Below are 19,995 nucleotides of genomic sequence, written 5' to 3'. Positions count from 1 at the left end.
TCTGAGGCTTGTGTAATGCCCTTAGAGTTGTCAGGTGATTCTGTGTAACTGTTACAAGCCTATTGTATTGCACAATAATTTTAACATTGATACTTGGTCAGATTTTGTTTTGTTTTAAGTTATAAAACCTACAGAGTTATGATTGCTATCAGATTCTATTGAGAGGCCATGGGTGTATTTTAAATAGTTAGCCTAGTTATCAGAAGTAGAAAGCATCTATCAACCTTACCAAAATTGAGCTGAAGGTGTTCTGACACAACATTTTTGGTCTTTGTCCAAAGTACTTACATTGCAAATGTTCATCTTTTTTCACAACCTGAAAAGAAAGTAAACTTGGTAAATAAATCACCACCTGTAGAAATACAAGAATTTAGGTATAGGAATTTTTGCATTACTAAAGGAGATTAAAGGAATCCACCTGTGTATTTTAGACCAGTAATTGGAAAAGCTAAGTTGAGGAAGCAAGTGGCTTGTGGTGGTATTGGGGGTATTGGATGCCGTGGTGGTATTGGAGGGGAAATTATATATCCCTCATGTCTCTTTTGCTTACACTGATTCTAATAGGGATGAACTATCTGCTGAAATACACTCTATTTTAAGTGTGGCTGGTGTATTTTATTTACTACTAGCAAGCTGGTCCATTTAAAAATGGGTATCATTCCCCATACTTTAAAAAGAAAAAGTAATTTTAAACCCAAATGAAGAATTTTGGTGTTAGATAATTCTTCATTARCAAGTGATACCAATCTCTTCCTAATTTCCTGTCTGTGTTCCATAATTTTATATAAATTGGCACTTAGTTTACTAAAGCATTTAGCTAGGCTTGTACTCAAARTGTTTTGATTTCTCTGTTTCTGCTTCTCTTTTTTTAAAGATTTTGGACTTCCTGGATCAACATCCTTTCTCATTCACTGCTTTGATTCAGAGATCACTAGAGTTCTCTGTAAGCTATGTTTTCACAGAAGCTGGTGAAGGAGTTGTATTTGAGCAATTTATTGTACAATGCATGAATCTCATTAAGATGATTGTAAAAAATTATGCATACAAGCCATCCAAAAATATTGAAGGTACTGCTACTATTTACTAAAATAATTTGGTATGTCCTAAGAAACATTTTGTTAGCTATTCCCAATAGTTTAACTCCTTTATTAATGTTTTAGTAGTTATTGAAATAGATATAGTTTGGTCTCTATATCGATAATAGTTATTTTAATTTTTAAAGTATTAATGTGTATCAATAATGGCGTACCAAAGAAATTTTAAATGCAAAAGGAGAACAAATATCTTTTCTTATTTGATTGTTTTAATTTCCATTGAACTAATTTTAAAAAGCATTGTGGTATAGAGTTTGGTTTCTTTTCATCAGGTAGTTTGCTATATCTTTCCTGTGAGATGTGTTTSATAAAATCATGTATTTTCTGTAATACCAACACAATGAAATACAGAAACACAATGGATTGGAGATGCTTTATATTGAATATAAAGAAGTTAATATGTTTTGCTTTGTAAGACTGTGTTTCATTTTGAAACTTCATACCTTGCTGTATGTATGAATTGAAAAAATAGCTCAGCTTTTTGCTTTAGTTTTGCATGTGGCAATGACTAGGTAACAATTAGCATTCTCTGTATGAATTTGTAAAAAAGATTTGATAAATGTAATGGTATGTGTCAGAATAGATTACTTGCTTTAAAACCTGCTTACAACCTGAAAGTTGGTTAAAGTCTGCCATGAAAATACATTTTTTTCTGTTTTTCTCAGAGGATAAAAATTTATTTCTTGATTTCTTACTAACTTTACTAGGCTACTCTTCAATCATTACACCACTTAATTGTTAACTGAAATCTTCATGTTTTATTTCAGACAGCAGTCCTGAAACTCTTGAAGCACATAAGATAAAGACAGCTTTTTTCACATACCCAACACTAATGGAAATATGTAGGAGACTAGTCACTCACTATTTCCTTCTGACAAAGGAAGAATTGACCATGTGGGAAGAGGATCCAGAAAGCTTCAGTAAGAAATATGCTGTGTAGCTGATTGTAGATTAATTAGATATTTATATGAGCGTTTCATATCTACATTGTCTCTACAAATTGTGTACTGCAATATTGACCACTTTATTTCCTGCAGTCTTCTTACATGGACAAATATTCCCTTTAGACATTGTTTCTGTAACAAGAAATTTCTCAGTAGTCCATAGTACTCTCTTACTCAAAATTTGTTTGAACTATAGTTGAAATAAGACTTTTTTCTTCTCTTTGTGAAATAATAGCTGTTGAAGAGACTGGAGGAGATTCTTGGAAGTACAGTCTCAGAGTAAGTGTTTCAATTTGAAAGAAATCCACTACTGGGTGCAATTCTTGATAATCTCTCTTGTAACCAAGAGAGATAATATTAAAAATAAAATCCTTCAGTTTCTTTAGATTTAGTGAAATTTAACTTTGTACTTTTGTCAATGTTCAAACTTATTGAAATCCATGGGAAACTATGCACTTCATATTTTAGGAGGGAGAGAAAACGAGTYTGCTTCAGCATTTGAATTAGGTAGCATCAGGTTAAAGACAATAGAAGTTGTCTCTTTTTTAAACTGGTAACTGATGCGACTGCTTAAGACTTGTTAGTAGACATGATCAATGAAGGAAGTTTCAGATGCATCTTTATTAGTTAATTATATTAATTAATTAGTTATTATATTAGTTAATTTAGTTCAGATCAGAAATATGCTGCTGTAGTGTGTCTCCCAATTGTGACTGCTGTGGTTTGTTTTGCAGAGAGATCTCAAAGTTTATTTGCTGGATTACTTTTATTTTAAAACTAAATAACCCAGCGTGTTGCATCTAGTGTGTTCCAGTTGTAAAAGGGTGTTCAGTCCAAGCCACTGGCCTAGAACCAATACAAAAGCTGTGACCACACGTGCAGTGTGGTCACTGACTGCAGCTCCAGCTCTTTCACTCCACAGATTCATTGTTCTTCTGCCCCAGAAATAGTTGGTACACATGCAGCCATCACATTTCTGCTAGAGTTAAGCACAATGTATAGTAGGAAGAGTGATACTTCTTATAATGCTGATTTTGTATGAGTATATTATGTTTTAAATTGTGACCTTCAGTGCAAGGTATTTAGCACTTAAAATTCTAGCATAAAATGTATTTTAGTTGCTTTTATTTTAATAGATTCTAAACCAGATCTTTTTAATTTTTCAGCCATGCACCGAGGTTCTTTTTATTGATATTTTTCATGAATATAATCAGACTCTTACTCCAGTTCTTTTAGAAATGGTTCAGAGTCTACAAGGTAAGCTCTTTAAAAGTAAGGGAAATGTGAAATGTAGAATTCTTTACATTCACTCTCGTCAACTATTAAACAATTTTACTGTGCATTTTTAAATTTTATGTAGTGCACTCTCTCTGTACTTTTGAAAGGGCATGTTAATATTTTGAAGTTATTTCTAAACCTACCATAAAGAAGATGCATTGCATATCTAGGAGGAGTAAGTCCTAAAGGCTCTTTGCTCTTCATCACAGCTATGTCAGATGATTGACAAATGTTACGGCATTTCTAATTTCAGTCTGGTAGTGATCCACAAGCTCAATGAATTCTGTAGCTTGTTTTTGGTCAGGAACTTCCTGTTCACATGTTGCATGGCAGTTCATGCTGTGTCTCTGCCAAAATCTTGGGGGGAAGAAAAGACTTCAAAAGAAAAAGTTTGAAGTTCAGCTGTCACTTTGGAGAATCTCAAGGACTTTCCAAATCTGAAGAATCTGCTGAAAAAAATTATGGGTTTTCTGTATGAAGACTGAATWATTCATAGGTTGAGGAATGATTTGTGTTTTCTTTCTGTTTTACTTCATCATTCTTGGCCCCCAAACGAAGTTTTATAATGTCCAGGAAAGATAGTAAGTGGGACTAGCTCTTTTTTTTTCCCCATCATTTCAGGTCAGGTTGTTTCCCCAAGTTGTGTCTTAGTTGATTTATAGTATTTTATATTTGAGCTTATCAGWAAACATCACTGCATTCTATAAAATAAAACTAATACTCATGATGATATGAACAATCCATTAATTCTTAAAATTTTTGAAAATCTCTACTTATATGTGCTAATGTATAAAAAATAAGGGAACTAGGTCTAGGACTCTTTGGGATGTACTCTGAGGTTGACAGCCATCTGCAGTTTGCAGGTTTTGAGTCTGTTCATTTTAAATATTTGCTTCTGATTTACATGTCTGTTGCTATTAAAATCGTTCAGTTCCAAAGAAGTTGAAAATAGGGTGTGAAAGCAGATATTTGATTTCGGTATATTCGCTGAAGAAAGTATCAAAGCTGAAATGATTGAATGATTGAAATTAAATTAAATAAGAGCAGTGAAAGCAGTCTTAATTCATGTCTTACTTACTTAAATGCTTTAAGTGCACAGTTRCTTGCATTCTTTGTTTTAGTGACACTGTTTTAACTTTGGATTGTAGGATCTACAGACATGGAAAATACCAATGCTATACTGATTAAAGATGCTGGTAAATTAAGTTTTACTTTATCTTTGAAGTGATAGAGCCACTTTTGTCTATGTGTTTGACTTAAAAATTGCATGAAGAATTTGCAAGATTTTTTTAAAGTCATTTGGCAAGTGGGACCTAAATCCTAAATCTCCTTTCAGTTGAYATCGGTCTTCACTTTTGAAAATGTTTGTGTAAAAATATTGTGCTTTTTGGCTTTTTTTCTGAARCAAGCAATTAGACAGTTCCCTTTACTGTCATGTTCTTTCTGCTGTGTCAAGTAAATGACCTTCAGTGCTTTCATGCAGATACTCTGTCCATTTTACTTGTGAGGAGATTTTATGCAAAAGAAAAGAATTYTTATGGAGACATCCTTGATGATAGAATAAGATCCTCATTGTTCTTGTGGCTTCTAGCCATTTTCAGAAGTCTAACCTTTCTTCTGTACTGTCTTTCTTTTCCTAGTTATTTCTGCCAGAGTTCCTTTCACTGTGGTCTGATTCAACTTTCTAAACAAAGATATGCCTTCATTTTGTTTTTTTTATTATGTTCAGTTTACCAAAATGTGATTTTATTAATAAATTAATGTGATTATTTAGTATTAAAAAGTTAACATTTAGGCAAACAATAAGCATAACTATTGTTTTTCCCCAGTGTATAATGCGGTTGGACTGGCTGCTTACGAACTATTTGATAGTGTGGATTTTGATCAATGGTTTAAAAATCAACTATTAGCAGAACTACAGGTTTCTCATGACAGGTAAACACCCTGGTTTGTTATGCCTTCGTCATTTAAATACAAACTGTTGATACAAATCTGATAGGATATAGTGTCTAATAATTGGTAAAGTTGAAAGTACTCAGCCTTTAAACATATCCACTTTATGAAATGCATACAGGTAACTAATAAAGTCACAGAAGGGACAGTATTCATGACAGTTTATGTTTAAATTACTTTGTGGTGGGTACTTCCAGGGTTCTGTAAAAGTACATTAAGTCTGTCGTCGTGAATACATTAGAACTGACTAAACCTCAGGATAACCACCTTGGTGTTTGAAAGATTTAGGCCTCCAGAGACTCTGGAGTCCTCCAGGCAGCAGAGTCCAACTGAAAATTGTGAAAATAGTCCCTGTAAAACTGAGTTTGGGCAAAATAGTGATTAGTTCTTCTCAGTTATTTTAAATACAAKCCCTATGTAATTCTGCTCAGTTAATTTTGCCTGGTGCAATAAAGAGGAGAAAWAAGGATTTGGGTTGTATTGTGAGGTATAAATGATTGCAGGCTTGCTCTACATAGAGAGTTTTACACAGTCCATCTGCTGTGGTGTTTCCTTCTCACCAAGGTCACCTTCATTTGGATGGTCTTCATTCGAGTACCTCATTGTTTAGCAGATACTGTGGGGTATTTTGAAAGATTGTATTTGGCATCTTAGCACAGACTAAACTGTCRCTCTTTGTAACTGTCTGGAAGATGCTGTTCCTCTTTTTTCCTCAAACTCACTCTTCCCCCAGGGGAAGGACAATGACCACTATTGTGCATGCTAATCCTTATCAGACAAGTTCAAATCAGCCTTTGACTCTAAATAAATATGTCCTGTTTTTCTCAGCGCAGTTATTAGCAGTGACCCGAATGTCCTTTGAAGGCTGTTACTATGTTTTTCTTATGCATTTGCAGTTCATCTTATCTGTGGCAATTGTTACCTGAAAYATGAACTAATTTGTTCTCTTATATCATTACTATAGACTGTAAATGCTACTATAAATTGTAAATGATTTTCCATAATGGGTTGCTAGCTCTTTTATTTCCAAATGCTCTATTTACAGATAGAGTTCAGGTTCTTGTAGAGTGGAAGATCTTGTTAAACTTAAAATATTAAAATGCTTCTCTCCACTACAATATGCTTTTAAAAAATAAATTACTTACTTTTGGATGTATAACCTTATGTTAATGTCAAAGAATAATTGCCACAGTTGTTTACCTGCTGTTTCCTAATGTTTTTATTCTTCTTYTCYTTTTTTTTTTTTAACTGAGATTTCACTTATTATTTACAAGTGATCAAGTACTCTAATAGTTAGGCTAAAAGTCAGAAGAGCAGGAAAAAATGAGAGATGTTGTGTAAGATTATTTATTTGTTGCTGTGCCTCACCTGCAGCAATCTCTAAATACAGTTGCTATGATCTTTACAGCAAATGCTGGCTATGGCATTGTTATGCTATTCACTCATATGGCATAAGGAAAGCTGACAAGTTTTCTGCTGTTGATACGGTTGTATTACAGTCAGGAAGATACTGGATCTAACCATTTGGTGGGCATTCAATATCCCAGGATGAAATTCCTGTGGGGACAGAAGCTTGCCATAAAAGTTGTCCAGAACTTTGGAGCCCTGAATGCTTGAACTGCTTTTGCTGCCTTTATCATTGGAGACCACCATGGCAATAAGGGAAGACAGTGCTAGTGGTTTGAATCAAGTACTGCTTTAACAGCAGCTCTGGGAATACGTACATAGTTCAGATAAAGTGGGTTGAAGGCTATGGTCTGCTGTCCCACAGAATGTCCCATGGTGGTTAATGTACTTGTTCAAGAACTGTTTGRTGTTTGGAAATGCAAACCTATGTGTTATTAGCAGTGAGCATGGGGTTTGCCGTGTTTTGCTTTCTATACATGTTTCATTACCTATTGATAGTAAACCCATTAACCATGAGCAGTAGAAGAAATATTGGATTAATTAAAAAAAAAGCTTAAAGATTTTTAGAAATAATGCATTGCCAAATTTATGACTTGCCATGATGCTTAGTTTAGTACTGATTAGGGAGAAACTTTTCCATAAAATGAAGATAATTTAAGGTAGTATACTAAACACTTTTCTTTTTGAAATAACTGATTTCTAAAGCAATGTTTCCTGCTGACAGAGAAAGTAAAATACTTTTGACTTGAATATGTGATGCAGTCCAGACTGCTTAAAGGTTCTATCCTATGACTGTTGCAGCAGAAGCTGCCTTATTTTGGAATATTTCCCCATGTGAGCTTTAGGTCTGCCAGGGTTAGTCATAGGTGGATCTATGCTTAGTCAGTGTGTGCTCTTTTTTTAAAAGCTAATGTTCTGACCTGAGCTTTTCCCAGAAGCAGTGAATGTAGAAGAAGCTCCTCAAAAATGAACAACTATGAGCAGAATAATGCCTAGAAATGTGTTAAAATCCAAACACACAAAAAAAACACACACACGCACTCCAAAAAAAGCCCAAATAAAAAAACCCAGACAAAATCCAAGTACACACCCCAAAAAATCTCAAAAACATGCTGTATTTTTTCTGCTGTGGAGAGTGAGAGAAATAATACAGAGATGCAGGTAGGATGTGTGGATTGAACAACAGATACCACCAGACATCTACATAGCAGACAGTTATGTGCTTACATCATGTCATTTGAAACTTTCTTCATGTGGTAGTGGTTTGAAAACAATTCAACTCCAGTCGCAAGAAAATCACTTTGTTTTTTTAATACTCACTTGTTTTCAAGATTAAGTGTCAGGTMCAGGCCTTCTAAGAGTGGGAAAGTTGTGTGATTACTTTCTTGAACAAATCAAAGAATGTATTAGAAAGGCAGTGTCTTGTGTAAGTCATGCTTCAGCATGYGTTGTTCATGCTTCACTGCCACTCAGTAAACATCAAGCAGCACTGAACTGTTATTCCTCATTAGATTGATGTTCCAGTCGAATGAACTGTATATATGCCATTTCCATAACTTTTGAGTTCTCTGAAGATGTTGTTTATAATCTCATAGTTAAGGGAATGTTTAATAAAAGACATTTATTCAATGTAGAGAAGTCTCAATAATTTCAGTTTAAATGGCATCTTGATGGTTTACAAGTCAGTAAGTCATGAAATGAAAAACACATTCATGGTAAGATGTTGGGTAACTATSGTTCATCTTTCTTAACTTTATACATCTTCAAGTTAAACATAGGAATCAGAGTTAGTTTATCAGTGGGGAAAAACAACACCTTTTCTCAGTGATGGTTCTGGTTTGTTCTTCCCATGGACTCTAAAGCAGCTTGATTTGTGCTTTGTTGTGGCAGTAGTGCAAGATTAGATAATGTCATCTCTTAGAATAGTTTTAGAATGATGAAATGAACTACTCTGACAGTTGCTGCAGTGCAGTACTTAAGTTTGCATTTTTAAATTGTACCTGACTTAACATTTTTGAGCATAAACAATGTCAAGGGAATTGCTGACAATTGTGGTGAAAGCAGTAGATACCATGATTGCAGTAATAAATGTTACGTTTATTTTTATTTTTTCAATTGGTGTGCTGTGTGCAGGATGAACTGTGTCTTTAGGGAGACACTTGCAGTTCTGTCATTTAGGACGAAAATTATCTTTTTCAGATGAACCTGGTTTTTCCTTAGCCTTCTTGTGAAGAATTTTAATAAAAGGTTTTTGCGCTGAAGCTGATCTTGACAAACTAAATATTTTAATTGTTTTGGGCAATAACATTTTCATCATGGTTCTTGGATTTCTTTTTCATCAAAGTATTCTATAATATTCAGTATAATGAGTTAATGAGTGCAATTTTTTTTCCTCCCACTTTTAAAGGTATAAACCAATACGCCGACGAGTAATATGGCTCATTGGACAGTGGATTTCTGTAAAATTCAAATCAGACTTGAGACCTGTTTTATATGAAGCAATWCGTAACTTGCTTCAAGACCGTGACTTAGTGGTAAGTATGAATAACTAATTTTTTCGATTACACATTTGTTTTAAGCACAGATGAAACTCAAGTACCTTACTTTGTGCAAACTTGGTTGAGAATTTCATAACATTATGCCTTAAAGTCTGTAGTGTCTTGCAATAGATAAACCATTGGGAAGATATGGTGATGTTTAATTGTGCAGATATTGAACACTAATATCAACAACATTAGATGAGCCCTAAATATGTTCAGTAAATGGTGACTTTTGTGGAAGATGATACTAAAATGAAAGTGAATGAAAATGAACTAACTACATTTCTTAGATGATGATAGAAAACAGCAAATGATGCAATTGCTGAAACGACAGCTGATTTGATATTGTCAAATACTAAGTGGATAAATAAAATGTTTAATGGACATGCATGATGCTTCTTGATTTTTGTATTTCAGGTCCGTATTGAGACAGCCACAACCCTGAAGTTAAATATCCTTATTTGCAAAGCTGTTTGATTAGTTCTTAATTCTGAGTCACTGAAAAATAATCAGTCTTAAACTTACTACCAGATTCTTCACATTTTATTTTTTGAGTATCCATGAAATATTTGCTCAGTTGAGTCTTGGTATCCATCTGCAGTCTATATTGTTTTTCCTTAATGTTTGTTTACCTGTAGATGACTTTGAGTTCAGAACTGACCAGTTCTTACCGGTAAGAGCATTTATGCATTCTGAAGGATAGATATGTCAATAGAGAAAAGCAGGAAGAATGATTTTCCAATTTCATTTCGAACTACATTGTTTAGTACTTGATTTGTGTGCATGTTTGTATTATGTGTTTAGTCTTCATAGACCAAAATATATACTCATACTGCTGCTGTTAAGGTTGCTAATGTGCAATATATAGACATAGAGCTCAGAACAGTTTGGTATTATGTCTATTGCAACTTCACAGTAGTGTGTTTAGTACTCTGTATACTGGATGTTGCCAGATAGTAGTTTCTGTATGATAAGAAAATATTGGAACTGTTTCTGACAAATACATCTCTACACCAGTGTGCCTTTCCCACATGATGGTTTCACACAGTACTTTCCAACCTGCTGCTTCTTAAAAATATTGAATACAAGTGTGTGRTTAAAGTAGTGCCTTAAAAAAGCAGACTTGCTTCTTCTCCTATATTTGTGTTCTTTACCATGGTCATTACGGTTGTCATAAAGTAAACAATTAAAATAGATGTGCTAAAGTTTTATTTTGATCACTCAAATTTAGCAGGTTTTTTTCTTGKTTTTTTTTTATGAATACCATGTTAATTTCAATTCACTTGAAAACAAACTAACTTGCAGAGTGCATCTGGACCGTAAACCCTGGTATTTTTAAAGGTGTCTTTTTCAGTTCAATATTTAGTGGCCCAAAAGGTGGAAGACCACACCTTTGTTTTGACTCTAACAAAATGCTCCTTCTGGAGAGATAGCCTTTTTTACCTGTGAAATCATTTTTACACTTACCAAGGTAYGAAAATGGTATACGTTCAAACTGATGATGTTTGAACTGTTATGTAAGGGCATATCTGATTTTTTTTTACCATGCTTGGGCAGTGGTTGGCTACTGCACTTTTTTCCAAATGAAAGAGTAACATTTTGCAGACTTTGTAAATGTTTTTCAAAGTTTATGGATGTCTTAGTGTTTTAAGCATATAGGAAAATTATCAATGTATGTCACCAGTTGTATTTTTGGTGGTCTAATCTGTAGTTCTTTATTTTTCTTTTAGTACCTGGAGTCCATGTTTACACTGCTCTTTCAGCTTCTTCAGGAAGTAACACAATGTGACACCAAAATGCATGTTCTTCATGTCCTGTCTTGTGTGATTGAAAGAGTCAATATGCAGGTATTTTTWAAATATGTATTTCTGTGTTAGTTTTGGCCTAAGAACACAGAGGAGGACTTGGTGTGGAACRAAAATGTCATCAATTAGTGGACTAATTATTGTTGTCAGAGATGCCTGCACTCTTGGCATTACTTGTTCCTCTTTTCAATTCTCATTTATCTTTTGTGTAAATTGTTAACTTGCTTTTCTTAGGTTACTACATGTTTTTTGTATTGACTTAGTTTAAGAGTGGAGAAGGATTTCCACATCTTGTGGCATTTCTTGCAATTTTCTTTTTTTATTTGTGGTTTATTCTAATTGTCTCATATCTGAACTATTATTTTAACCAATCTTGCTTATTAAAAAAGACATTTTTGGAGGAAAAATTCTTTGCACTCCTAGGGAGTGCGCAGTTAAATTTGTAATTTCTTGTTGGTACTGATGTGGGTCAGAGTTGCCTGTATAGCACTCTCCTAAATGGCACAAAAGGTTTTAAGTTAATATTTTGAATTCTCAGTACTTTACTGTTAAAATATGTGCCTCAGCTTTTACATAAAGAATTTGAAGACGGTTTTGCAGATTTAAACAACGAATAGACAACTGCTTTTGTCTCAGGTTTTGTTGTGGTGGGTTTGGTTTGGGTTGGGGTTTTTTTCAGTATTACTGTATTAAGTACAGAGATAATGCATGTTTTTGAGCTTATCTCCTCTTTCTATAAGTAATCCTGTCTGAGAGCCAAATGAAGCTTTCATAATTGTTCCTTGTAGAAAAAGTCAACATGACAGCCGATTTCTCTGCAGTTTAGATCAACTAGAGAAGCAGCATTAAAAACAAGTAAAGAAAGAGCCCTTGAATATGTTTAGGTTAATTCCTAGTTCAAATAGATTAACCTTTTAGTATGAAAGAGCATAATAGAAAAAAAATGTCGGCTAGGACAAATCTCTGGAACTTTTATAGTCTAACCTCTGCTTCAGAGGTTRTTCATATTTTTTGTTTGTTTTACTGGGATTGTTTCTGGTCTCGAAGAATGCTGTTGTTCAGGAATCCTGTCCAAGTGAAGACTATAGTAATACGAAAATACCTGTTTATCAAGTTTTAGATCTTTTTTGTCCTATTTACTCCATAAGCCTGATTGCCACGCGCAAATGTCATCATAATGAATGTATGTTCTTTTCAAACTACTCTGCAATAGTAGTAACTTCTCAGAAGTTACTTCAGTTACAGAGTAAAGAATACATGTTTTAGAAGGATTTAGGCAAACTCTATTTTTACTGTGACAAAAGCAGGTCCTGTATTTTTCAGAAACTCTGCTTGGGCTAAATTATTAGTCTTGTTTCACAAATTAAGAAACTTGTTTTTCTGACCTTCAGATACGACCATACGTGGGATGTTTGGTTCAATATTTACCGCTCCTTTGGAAGCAGAGTGAGGAGCACAACATGCTACGATGTGCCATTCTAACCACCCTAATCCATCTTGTCCAGGTAAGGAACAGGAGTCACACAAATGTTGTCAGAATCTCCTACAGTTCTTTTGTGATGATAAAACAATRTGTGATTATATTACCTCCAGAATCTATGCTATTAACTGCTTTATCTGCCTCCCCACTTCCTCCAACCTCTGATGCTTCTTGGAGAAGATGTAGTAGAATTGCAGACACCAAGACAAGTTCTCCTAGGATGTAGAACAGTGTCTATACTGGACAGACAATATGCAGGCAGTCTTGAACTTGCAAAAATGCATGACTTGAGGGGATGGTATTGTAGAGGTTAAGAATGGAGAGAAACAGACAAATACTATTATAAAAGGAGAAATAAAGGCTCTTTTAATAGTGGTGTAACTTTAAATGGAGAGAAAATACATTGTTGTCACAAACAAATTGTGGAAATTCCTGTTTCTGTCCCCTGTGGAGCTTTAAAATACTGATACTTTTTTACAAAAGGTATATCTCTTGGTGTAGGTAGACATAAAGAGATGAGACAAATTTATAAAATAGTCTTTTTCTTTTAAGGTACATTTTTTAAAATAGGTAAGTCCATAAAGAAGCCATAACTTAGAAATACCAAATAATTTAAAATTTTCGATTATCAAAATACAGGAAATATGCAAATTCAGCATTCCAATAACCTCAGTCTCTTAAGAAGTAATATTAAAATATTTGTAATGCTGTTTAGTAATTGGCAGCTGCTCCCAATTTACACTTCATTGTTCAAAAGTCTCATGGAGTGTTTGAAAAACAAATCACTGTCATCAGTCTGAATCTTTGTGTACCTATCAAAACAAACCCTTCCCCTAATTGCTGGAATATGTCAAATGGTTTCATAAATGGTAAGAAGTAAAGAGTTTTCTTGATCTGTAAAACATTCAGCTTTTAGTAATTTGTTATTTGTTAGACTTTATCTTCTAAGAAAGGGAATGATCAGTGAATGTTTTTAGGAACGTATATTCTTTATAATTTTTTCTTGCTGAGTATTAATAAGTGATTTGTTTCCAAAAAAACATAACCTTCTCAAGACATGTTGAGAGAACGCTTAGGAATATCAGGCTATTTTATTGTTGAATGAAATGGATGCAAGTTCAACCTTTGATTTCTTGAATGCATGTAACAGCATTGTGGGTCTTTTCCAGTGCTCTTCTTGAAATGCTTGATTTAAGGGTTTTGACATATTTTACGTTTTTTACTTATTTTTATAGGGATTGGGAGCAGACAGCAAAAATCTCTATCCTTTTCTACTTCCTGTTATTCAGCTAAGTACAGATGTTTCTCAGCCTCCACATGTCTATCTTCTGGAAGATGGTTTGGAGCTGTGGTAAGAATGTTTTCTCTCTGTTTCTAGTTTTAAATAAGTTATTTTTGTATCCTCAGAAGGAAAAAAGCTTTAAATATTAAAATTTTTAAGTTCTCATTACCTTACCTTAACATCACCTATATCACAACTTTTCTCAGAAGACAGGAGGTTGGGAAATTATTAAAAGAAACACAGCTAATAATGCCTGAGTATATAATTCATTCTCAGTCAGTTGACAGTGAAGGTACCATTSTGTAGTGATAATGAATAAGACAGAAAGTCTACACTCACCATAATATACATGCTAAAGTAACAATTTGGTGTGCTTGACTTTGGGAGGAAAGTGACCCGGTGGATCTCAGAGCTAGTTGCAGGAAGAGAAGTCACAATTACAAGCATAAAATGTAAAAGTTACTTTCTAGATCTCATACTGTTTGGTGACCGAACATAAAACAAGAAGTGACACTGTTCAGTTTGCCACGAGCTTAATTTGTTTCTGGTACAGCTGATATAATAGGAGGGAAAAACTGTTATCTGAACCTAATTCAGCACATGCTTCTGAAGAACAGGAATACGTAGAGTTTTTCTTGAAATAATGAGGGATTCYTTTGATATAAATTGTAAATGAGCATTTGAATTACAAATACTTAACCTTTACAGAACAAATACAGAATGCTTTGCAGAACAAATGATCTATGTACAGCAAAAGTGAGATTTGTAATGCTGGTGGCAGCAAGTCAAAGTGCAAGAGGTTCTCAAACTTTAGGATAGGGGCCTTTTTCATATATCAGTTCAGAACTTTTATATCTTCTTAATAATACTGATCTTGAGGTTGCTCTCCTCATGTCTGTGYAGAAGAATGATATTTTAAGATATCCTAGAGCATCAGAGAAATCTGGATGGAGCTGGAGGAGACAGTTAGGACTAATGTTTCTTCAATCAAGAGCAGGAAAACAACTACGATATTTCACACAATCAGACATATTCTTTAAATATGGAAGTCCCATGTCTAATTTTTTTCTAGGAAAAAATTGGAATTTGTTGCTATGCCTTTAAATGCAAGCTTGATTTGTAGCTACTGTCTTCAAACCTCAGGAATTTAAAATGGTTATAAACAGTGTATGGTAATCAATGCATAATTTCAAACAAAAAAAAGGTAAAGGTGTGACCTGGTCCATCACAGGTGCTCCTTTAAGATACAGAATATGATATGTGTTGTCCTTGTGCTGTGAAGATCCCTCTCTACCCGCCTTCTCTGAGTTCCCAGCCTGGGTGCTTAGACATGATCATTGTTACGTTTSAAAGCTTATGTTGTCTTTATAAAAAGACAGTAAGATGTTTATATTTGTTTCCTGCCTTAACCCTGCCTTAACCTTAATGCCTATACTGATGAGCGTGTGGTAAGGACTATAGTTCTGCTTGAAGTATGCTTCTGGTAGTTGTTACACGTTGTTGATAGTATAGCTGGGTTCTGGAAGTTGAAATGTTTACATATGTCAAAATGATTGCTCAATGTCACTCGTACATCATCTGAAATATTTTGCTTAATCTGTTCTTAGGTTAGTGACATTGGAGAATAGCCCATGTCTCACACCAGAACTCCTGAGAATATTTCAGAATATGTCTGCCCTTCTTGGTAAGTCTTTTACTGATAAACTTTCAGGGTTTTTTTCCTGCTGCTTGTTCATGCACCAAGCAATGCTCCTGTGGCTGCAAGTACTAAGCAAGATTGTAAAATTGTTACGAAGATTAAGGAACAGGTTTTTATTATATGACTTCCTTATCTTTTTAATATTGATGATCTGCTTACCCTTCTCTATTTTTAATAATTGGAGCTGCTGTATCCAAAAGATGAGACAAATTTCAGTTTATTATTTCAGAGGTTATTTTAAGAAGTTTCAGAAATTTAACACCAAATGTGCCAGGTGTTATTGATATTGATTATATGCAATACTTGCCTGTTCTGCTTACAACCAGAATGAAGTTATTAGCTTTTTTATTATTCAGTTAATAATAATGGGGGCTGTTTTCAAACTACCTAATTATATCTATAAACATTTGGGTCAAGCAGTGAAATTAAAAATTAGCAGTTCATTGGCAAAATATAAACTTAATAATGAGAATTAGGGTTCAGTGCTTAGGAAATGCTGATATGTCAGGTGCTTTTGCTTCATAATTAAAGGGAATATAAAAATTTCGTTGTTTAATTTTTTATGTTATATGTTTGCATTTAGCTCCTTAGATGTAGGTTTTGAAGCTACTATAGCACATGTGTTAATTTTTTAGAGAAATGTGTTCACAGAATTATACAAGTTAGCATTTTAATTGATAATCGTTTTCAGTACTTAATACWTTGTTCTGACTGAAGGTTAGTAGAAGGTTACATCGTGATAGGTGGGCACARGGTGATGTCTTCTGTTATTTCTCTTTGTACACAAGATCCCTAATGACAAAACAGCTCTGTTTAGTAGTGGTTTTATAGTTAAATACTCCAGAGATACCTCTAAAATTCTGTGGCTCCTGAGCGCTTACTGTTGTCATCTCCATGTYATCTTCTACACACCTACTCTTCTGCCTTCTTGTTCTGTGTCAGTTGGAAATGGTGTCTGCCATGGGAATCATCCACTGCCTGAATGGCTGTGATTTTCATAGATTGTCAYRCTGCTAATCTGCTTGAGTTAAATTMATGAAYGCTCTGTATTTGTGACTTGTTTGTATGCTACTGTTATTTTCTCACCTGTCCTCATGYGATACTTTTCAGAGTAGAGATTAGYAGGAATGGAAACCTTGTCATACTCTTCTAACATAAGGTGGAGGTATTCATGAATATTCTATGCTTGTAATGATTTCCTTATTTTATGAATGAATCTTGGAGAATAATGGTACTTTCCTTTGGGAAAAAAAATACATTCTCAAGAGAATGTTATTTGTTATGCARAATAAAAGCTATATGATGCTGGTAGACCAAGCAGTGCAGTTAACTTGGGTGGGGTTTCCTTATGGCAATTCTTCAAACATCCTTGTGTCAAGATGTTTTTTATCAGGCATGGGGGTGAGTGGCAGCAGCTGATGTGTAATCATAGAGTGATTTCATCWTGCAGGCTACTGTACTACTTTATTTCCTGAGCATTTTTTTTCAAAACTTTTTTCTGAGTGTCATGTTTATCAAAAATTTTGATTGCTGTAGACCAGAATAATGCACATTTTGTCAGAAAGTGGAAACAATTCTGATATGCTCTTTGCCTTCAAATTCTGTGTTCACATCAGGAGAATCTGACTGGACAGCCTTCACTTGACAGAGCTATGATAYGATGCTTAAATACAGCTGAAATTTTGGATTAGTGCTAAGCTCATTTTAAAACATGGTAGTGAGAAAACCAGTAYAATACTGCCATCTGCTACCCCTCAGGCAGCTGCTTCATTCAGGTCACTCGGAAAAAGAGATTCTTCTCATAAATCAAGTGCAACAGTACAGTTAAAGGTGAAGCATTTTGCAGGAGAAAATGTATTGATCAGTGATGGTCAACTGTCTAGTTCATTAAATAACTGTTCATCTTTAATCTGTAGAAGTTTTCCTAGTACACCACCTGAATACGTATCAGTATTCACCTGAAAGTTCCAGCGCTTAGACTCTTCCTATCCTTCTTAGCRTGGTGATGCAGCTGTCAGAACAAGGTGTTTTACCTGGAAAGTCAAAATTGCAAAGTCTTGTGTGCCTTAAATGTCTGAGATAAGGCAATAAAGATAATCTCTCCAAGACTGGTTTTCAATTCAGTCTGAAGTCATCAAAGTAGAAGTCAAAGGTCAGATAAGGTGAAGGGAAGTTCTGAATAGATAATTATCATGCTTATGTTTTTTGGAGCAGGGTGGAGAACTAGCAACAATGTGCTCCAGAAAATTATTTGTTGAAAATACAGTGTAAGGAAGATTAACCTCCTGACCTTTGTTTTCCCARTTTATTTTTACTGAATGGAATTAATGTAATATGCAAGTAATGTAAGTATTTTTCTGAAGCATTTACCTTCTACATCATCATGTAAATAGTTCAGAAAAAATGTCAGAGGTCAACATGGATGAACTAGAAGAACTGGAAGGCAGGGAGTGAAGAATTCATATGTCAGATTTTTGGACTGAAAGAGGGAAAATAAGTAGAAGTTTCTGATTTTGCTTTTTTAACTAATCTCAAAATAATATGTAGTTATTCCTTTCCAGTTATAATTGTGCTTGTGAAAAGATCTGTTTRTAGCCATCTCAGGAAATGGCTGCTGTTGGAACTGGATGTCAGAGGAGTTGCACAAATCAATTASATCTGCCTTCAGGAGCACAATGTTGCATTTGATATGAAGGCTTGATTTCACCTGCATAAGTGACCAACCTTCATAGATGATAGTGCTATCACTGATATGCAATAATTAGTCACAGCCTAATTGTCATACTTGGGTTTTAGTTCAGCACTGCTGCTACTTTTTAAATTCTGTTGAAGGGTAATTGCCCTACAGAGGGGATGCAGAGTCTTTTTAATAAATCTCTTGCAATGCATTGAGTAGTGTGGAATGGAGAAATGCATTAATTCTCTGAGGATGGATGCCCTTCTGCACCGCGGCTGATTAAAATGACAGCTGAATATGATACAATTTCTTGTTAAGAAGGTGGTCAAAATCTAGACTTTCCTGTTCCAAGAAGCATGAAGTTTAACATGCATGTGCTGTGTTTGTAAAGGTAGTGGCAAAAATAAGGTTGCTGGAACTGGACTAGCTCCTCTGACCCAAACAAAACTCAAAGGAGCACATTAAGGAATTTGGAAAAATATGTGTTTGATTCAGGAATATGTGGCAGAGAATTGATGTATAATTAGCTTTTAAACGTAGTTAGTTAAACATGAAATCTTTCTGGAAAAAATTTGTAGACATTGAGCTGCAAATGAGTGGCAGAAGTTGAGTMATTTCCATTGCATCTGTCTCACCTGTTTTTTGGTTTTTTTTTTTTTCTCTTTTTTTTTGTCCTGAAATACAATTTTTTTATTGCCTTTTATAGTCATCACAGAATGGAAAGTTACAGAAAACTTAGTAGTACTTCATGTTTATATGACCATTTATTTACAATTTGTCTACTTGCTTTAGTACCTGAAACTTCAAATATGGTTGTATCATCAAAAAAAAAAAACCAAAACCACAAGGCACACCGCCAAGGAGATCACAATGTGTAACTCTAGTAATATGCTACTAAAGCTAAATTCATATATATATATATATATTGGAATCTTTTGATGAGCATAGTGGATTGATAGATGATGTCGTTTCAGGTCAAGAGACATAAATGCTGAAAATAAATCATAACTAGACATGACCTGAGTACTGATCTGTGAATCYGCTCATGAATACAAAGCTGTGCTATGGCTGAGTCAAATGGAGGAACGTTAATATTCTACCTATGGGGTGGGAAAAAAAGAAAAACTGCTGAACTTCCCCAGAACTTTGCAGGTGTTATAATGAAACAGCAGCTGTGGTCATGGTTTTCTGTTAACTGATACTTTTTTTGATTGAAGCTTTTATGTATAAATACCACTAGGTGTAAGCCACCCTTTCATACAGGCTGCTTTCATCTAAGCCATGGGAGATGTATGAGGTTTTAGCCAGCTGCTGATATTAGTTTAATCTGGTAAAGCAATTTTATTTAGAACTCATATAAAAGTATTTTCCTGTTGCCTCTCCATGATAATTTTGTTGAATATTTTAATTAAAGGTGATGGAGCCGAGGTCCATTCCTTTACCAAGAATAGTTTCTTTCCAAACTGGTTGCAGTAAAATGTAGCCCTTTGAGGCTTTTTGGTCTTTTGCCTTGTTTTTAGGCAATGTGGGCTTTCTGCCCTAGTATCAACATCCATGTGAAGCTTTGAAATACTTTATTTTATTGTGAGTTCGGCTTATACTTGCTCCAGAGTAATTTTTGCTTTTTCTTGAACAGTCTTATGGGTAGTGCCTGAGGATATATATTTTTTYCTCTCTTCAAGCTGCTGCTATATATCATCTTCTGTGTGTATCTATTTCTTGGATGGGTGTGCTCTCCTTACTGAAATACTCAAGTTATGCCCTAYACTCAGTGTGCTTCAGCTCAATGCCATTTGATGTGGCGTCTGGCTCAGAAAAGCAGAATTGCAATCTTTA

At 34.5% G+C, this 19,995-nt stretch overlaps 1 protein-coding gene across 3 annotated transcripts in view; it reads left to right on the top strand.

The window, feature by feature from the left end:
• IPO11 (importin 11) overlaps positions 1-19,995 on the top strand; it is a 79,990-nt gene that overhangs the window by 24,773 nt on the left and 35,222 nt on the right. For all 3 annotated transcript variants that reach the window (XM_057389641.1, XM_057389640.1, XM_057389639.1), the window contains exons 12-24: positions 875-1,067; positions 1,862-2,014; positions 2,274-2,317; positions 3,205-3,295; positions 4,465-4,512; positions 5,146-5,251; positions 9,084-9,210; positions 9,634-9,667; positions 9,849-9,889; positions 10,947-11,063; positions 12,413-12,526; positions 13,737-13,852; positions 15,391-15,467. In XM_057389641.1, coding sequence (XP_057245624.1) covers positions 875-1,067; positions 1,862-2,014; positions 2,274-2,317; positions 3,205-3,295; positions 4,465-4,512; positions 5,146-5,251; positions 9,084-9,210; positions 9,634-9,667; positions 9,849-9,889; positions 10,947-11,063; positions 12,413-12,526; positions 13,737-13,852; positions 15,391-15,467 — 1,261 coding nt within the window. The remainder of the gene's footprint in view (positions 1-874; positions 1,068-1,861; positions 2,015-2,273; positions 2,318-3,204; positions 3,296-4,464; positions 4,513-5,145; positions 5,252-9,083; positions 9,211-9,633; positions 9,668-9,848; positions 9,890-10,946; positions 11,064-12,412; positions 12,527-13,736; positions 13,853-15,390; positions 15,468-19,995) is intronic.

The sequence above is a fragment of the Malurus melanocephalus genome, unplaced genomic scaffold, assembly GCF_030028575.1.
Source record: "Malurus melanocephalus ecotype Western Australia unplaced genomic scaffold, MMel_1.1 scaffold_18, whole genome shotgun sequence".
Classification (NCBI taxonomy): Eukaryota; Metazoa; Chordata; class Aves; order Passeriformes; family Maluridae; genus Malurus; species Malurus melanocephalus.
Note: the sequence above shows the minus strand (reverse complement) of the source record. Positions and strands in the feature narration are given on the sequence as shown.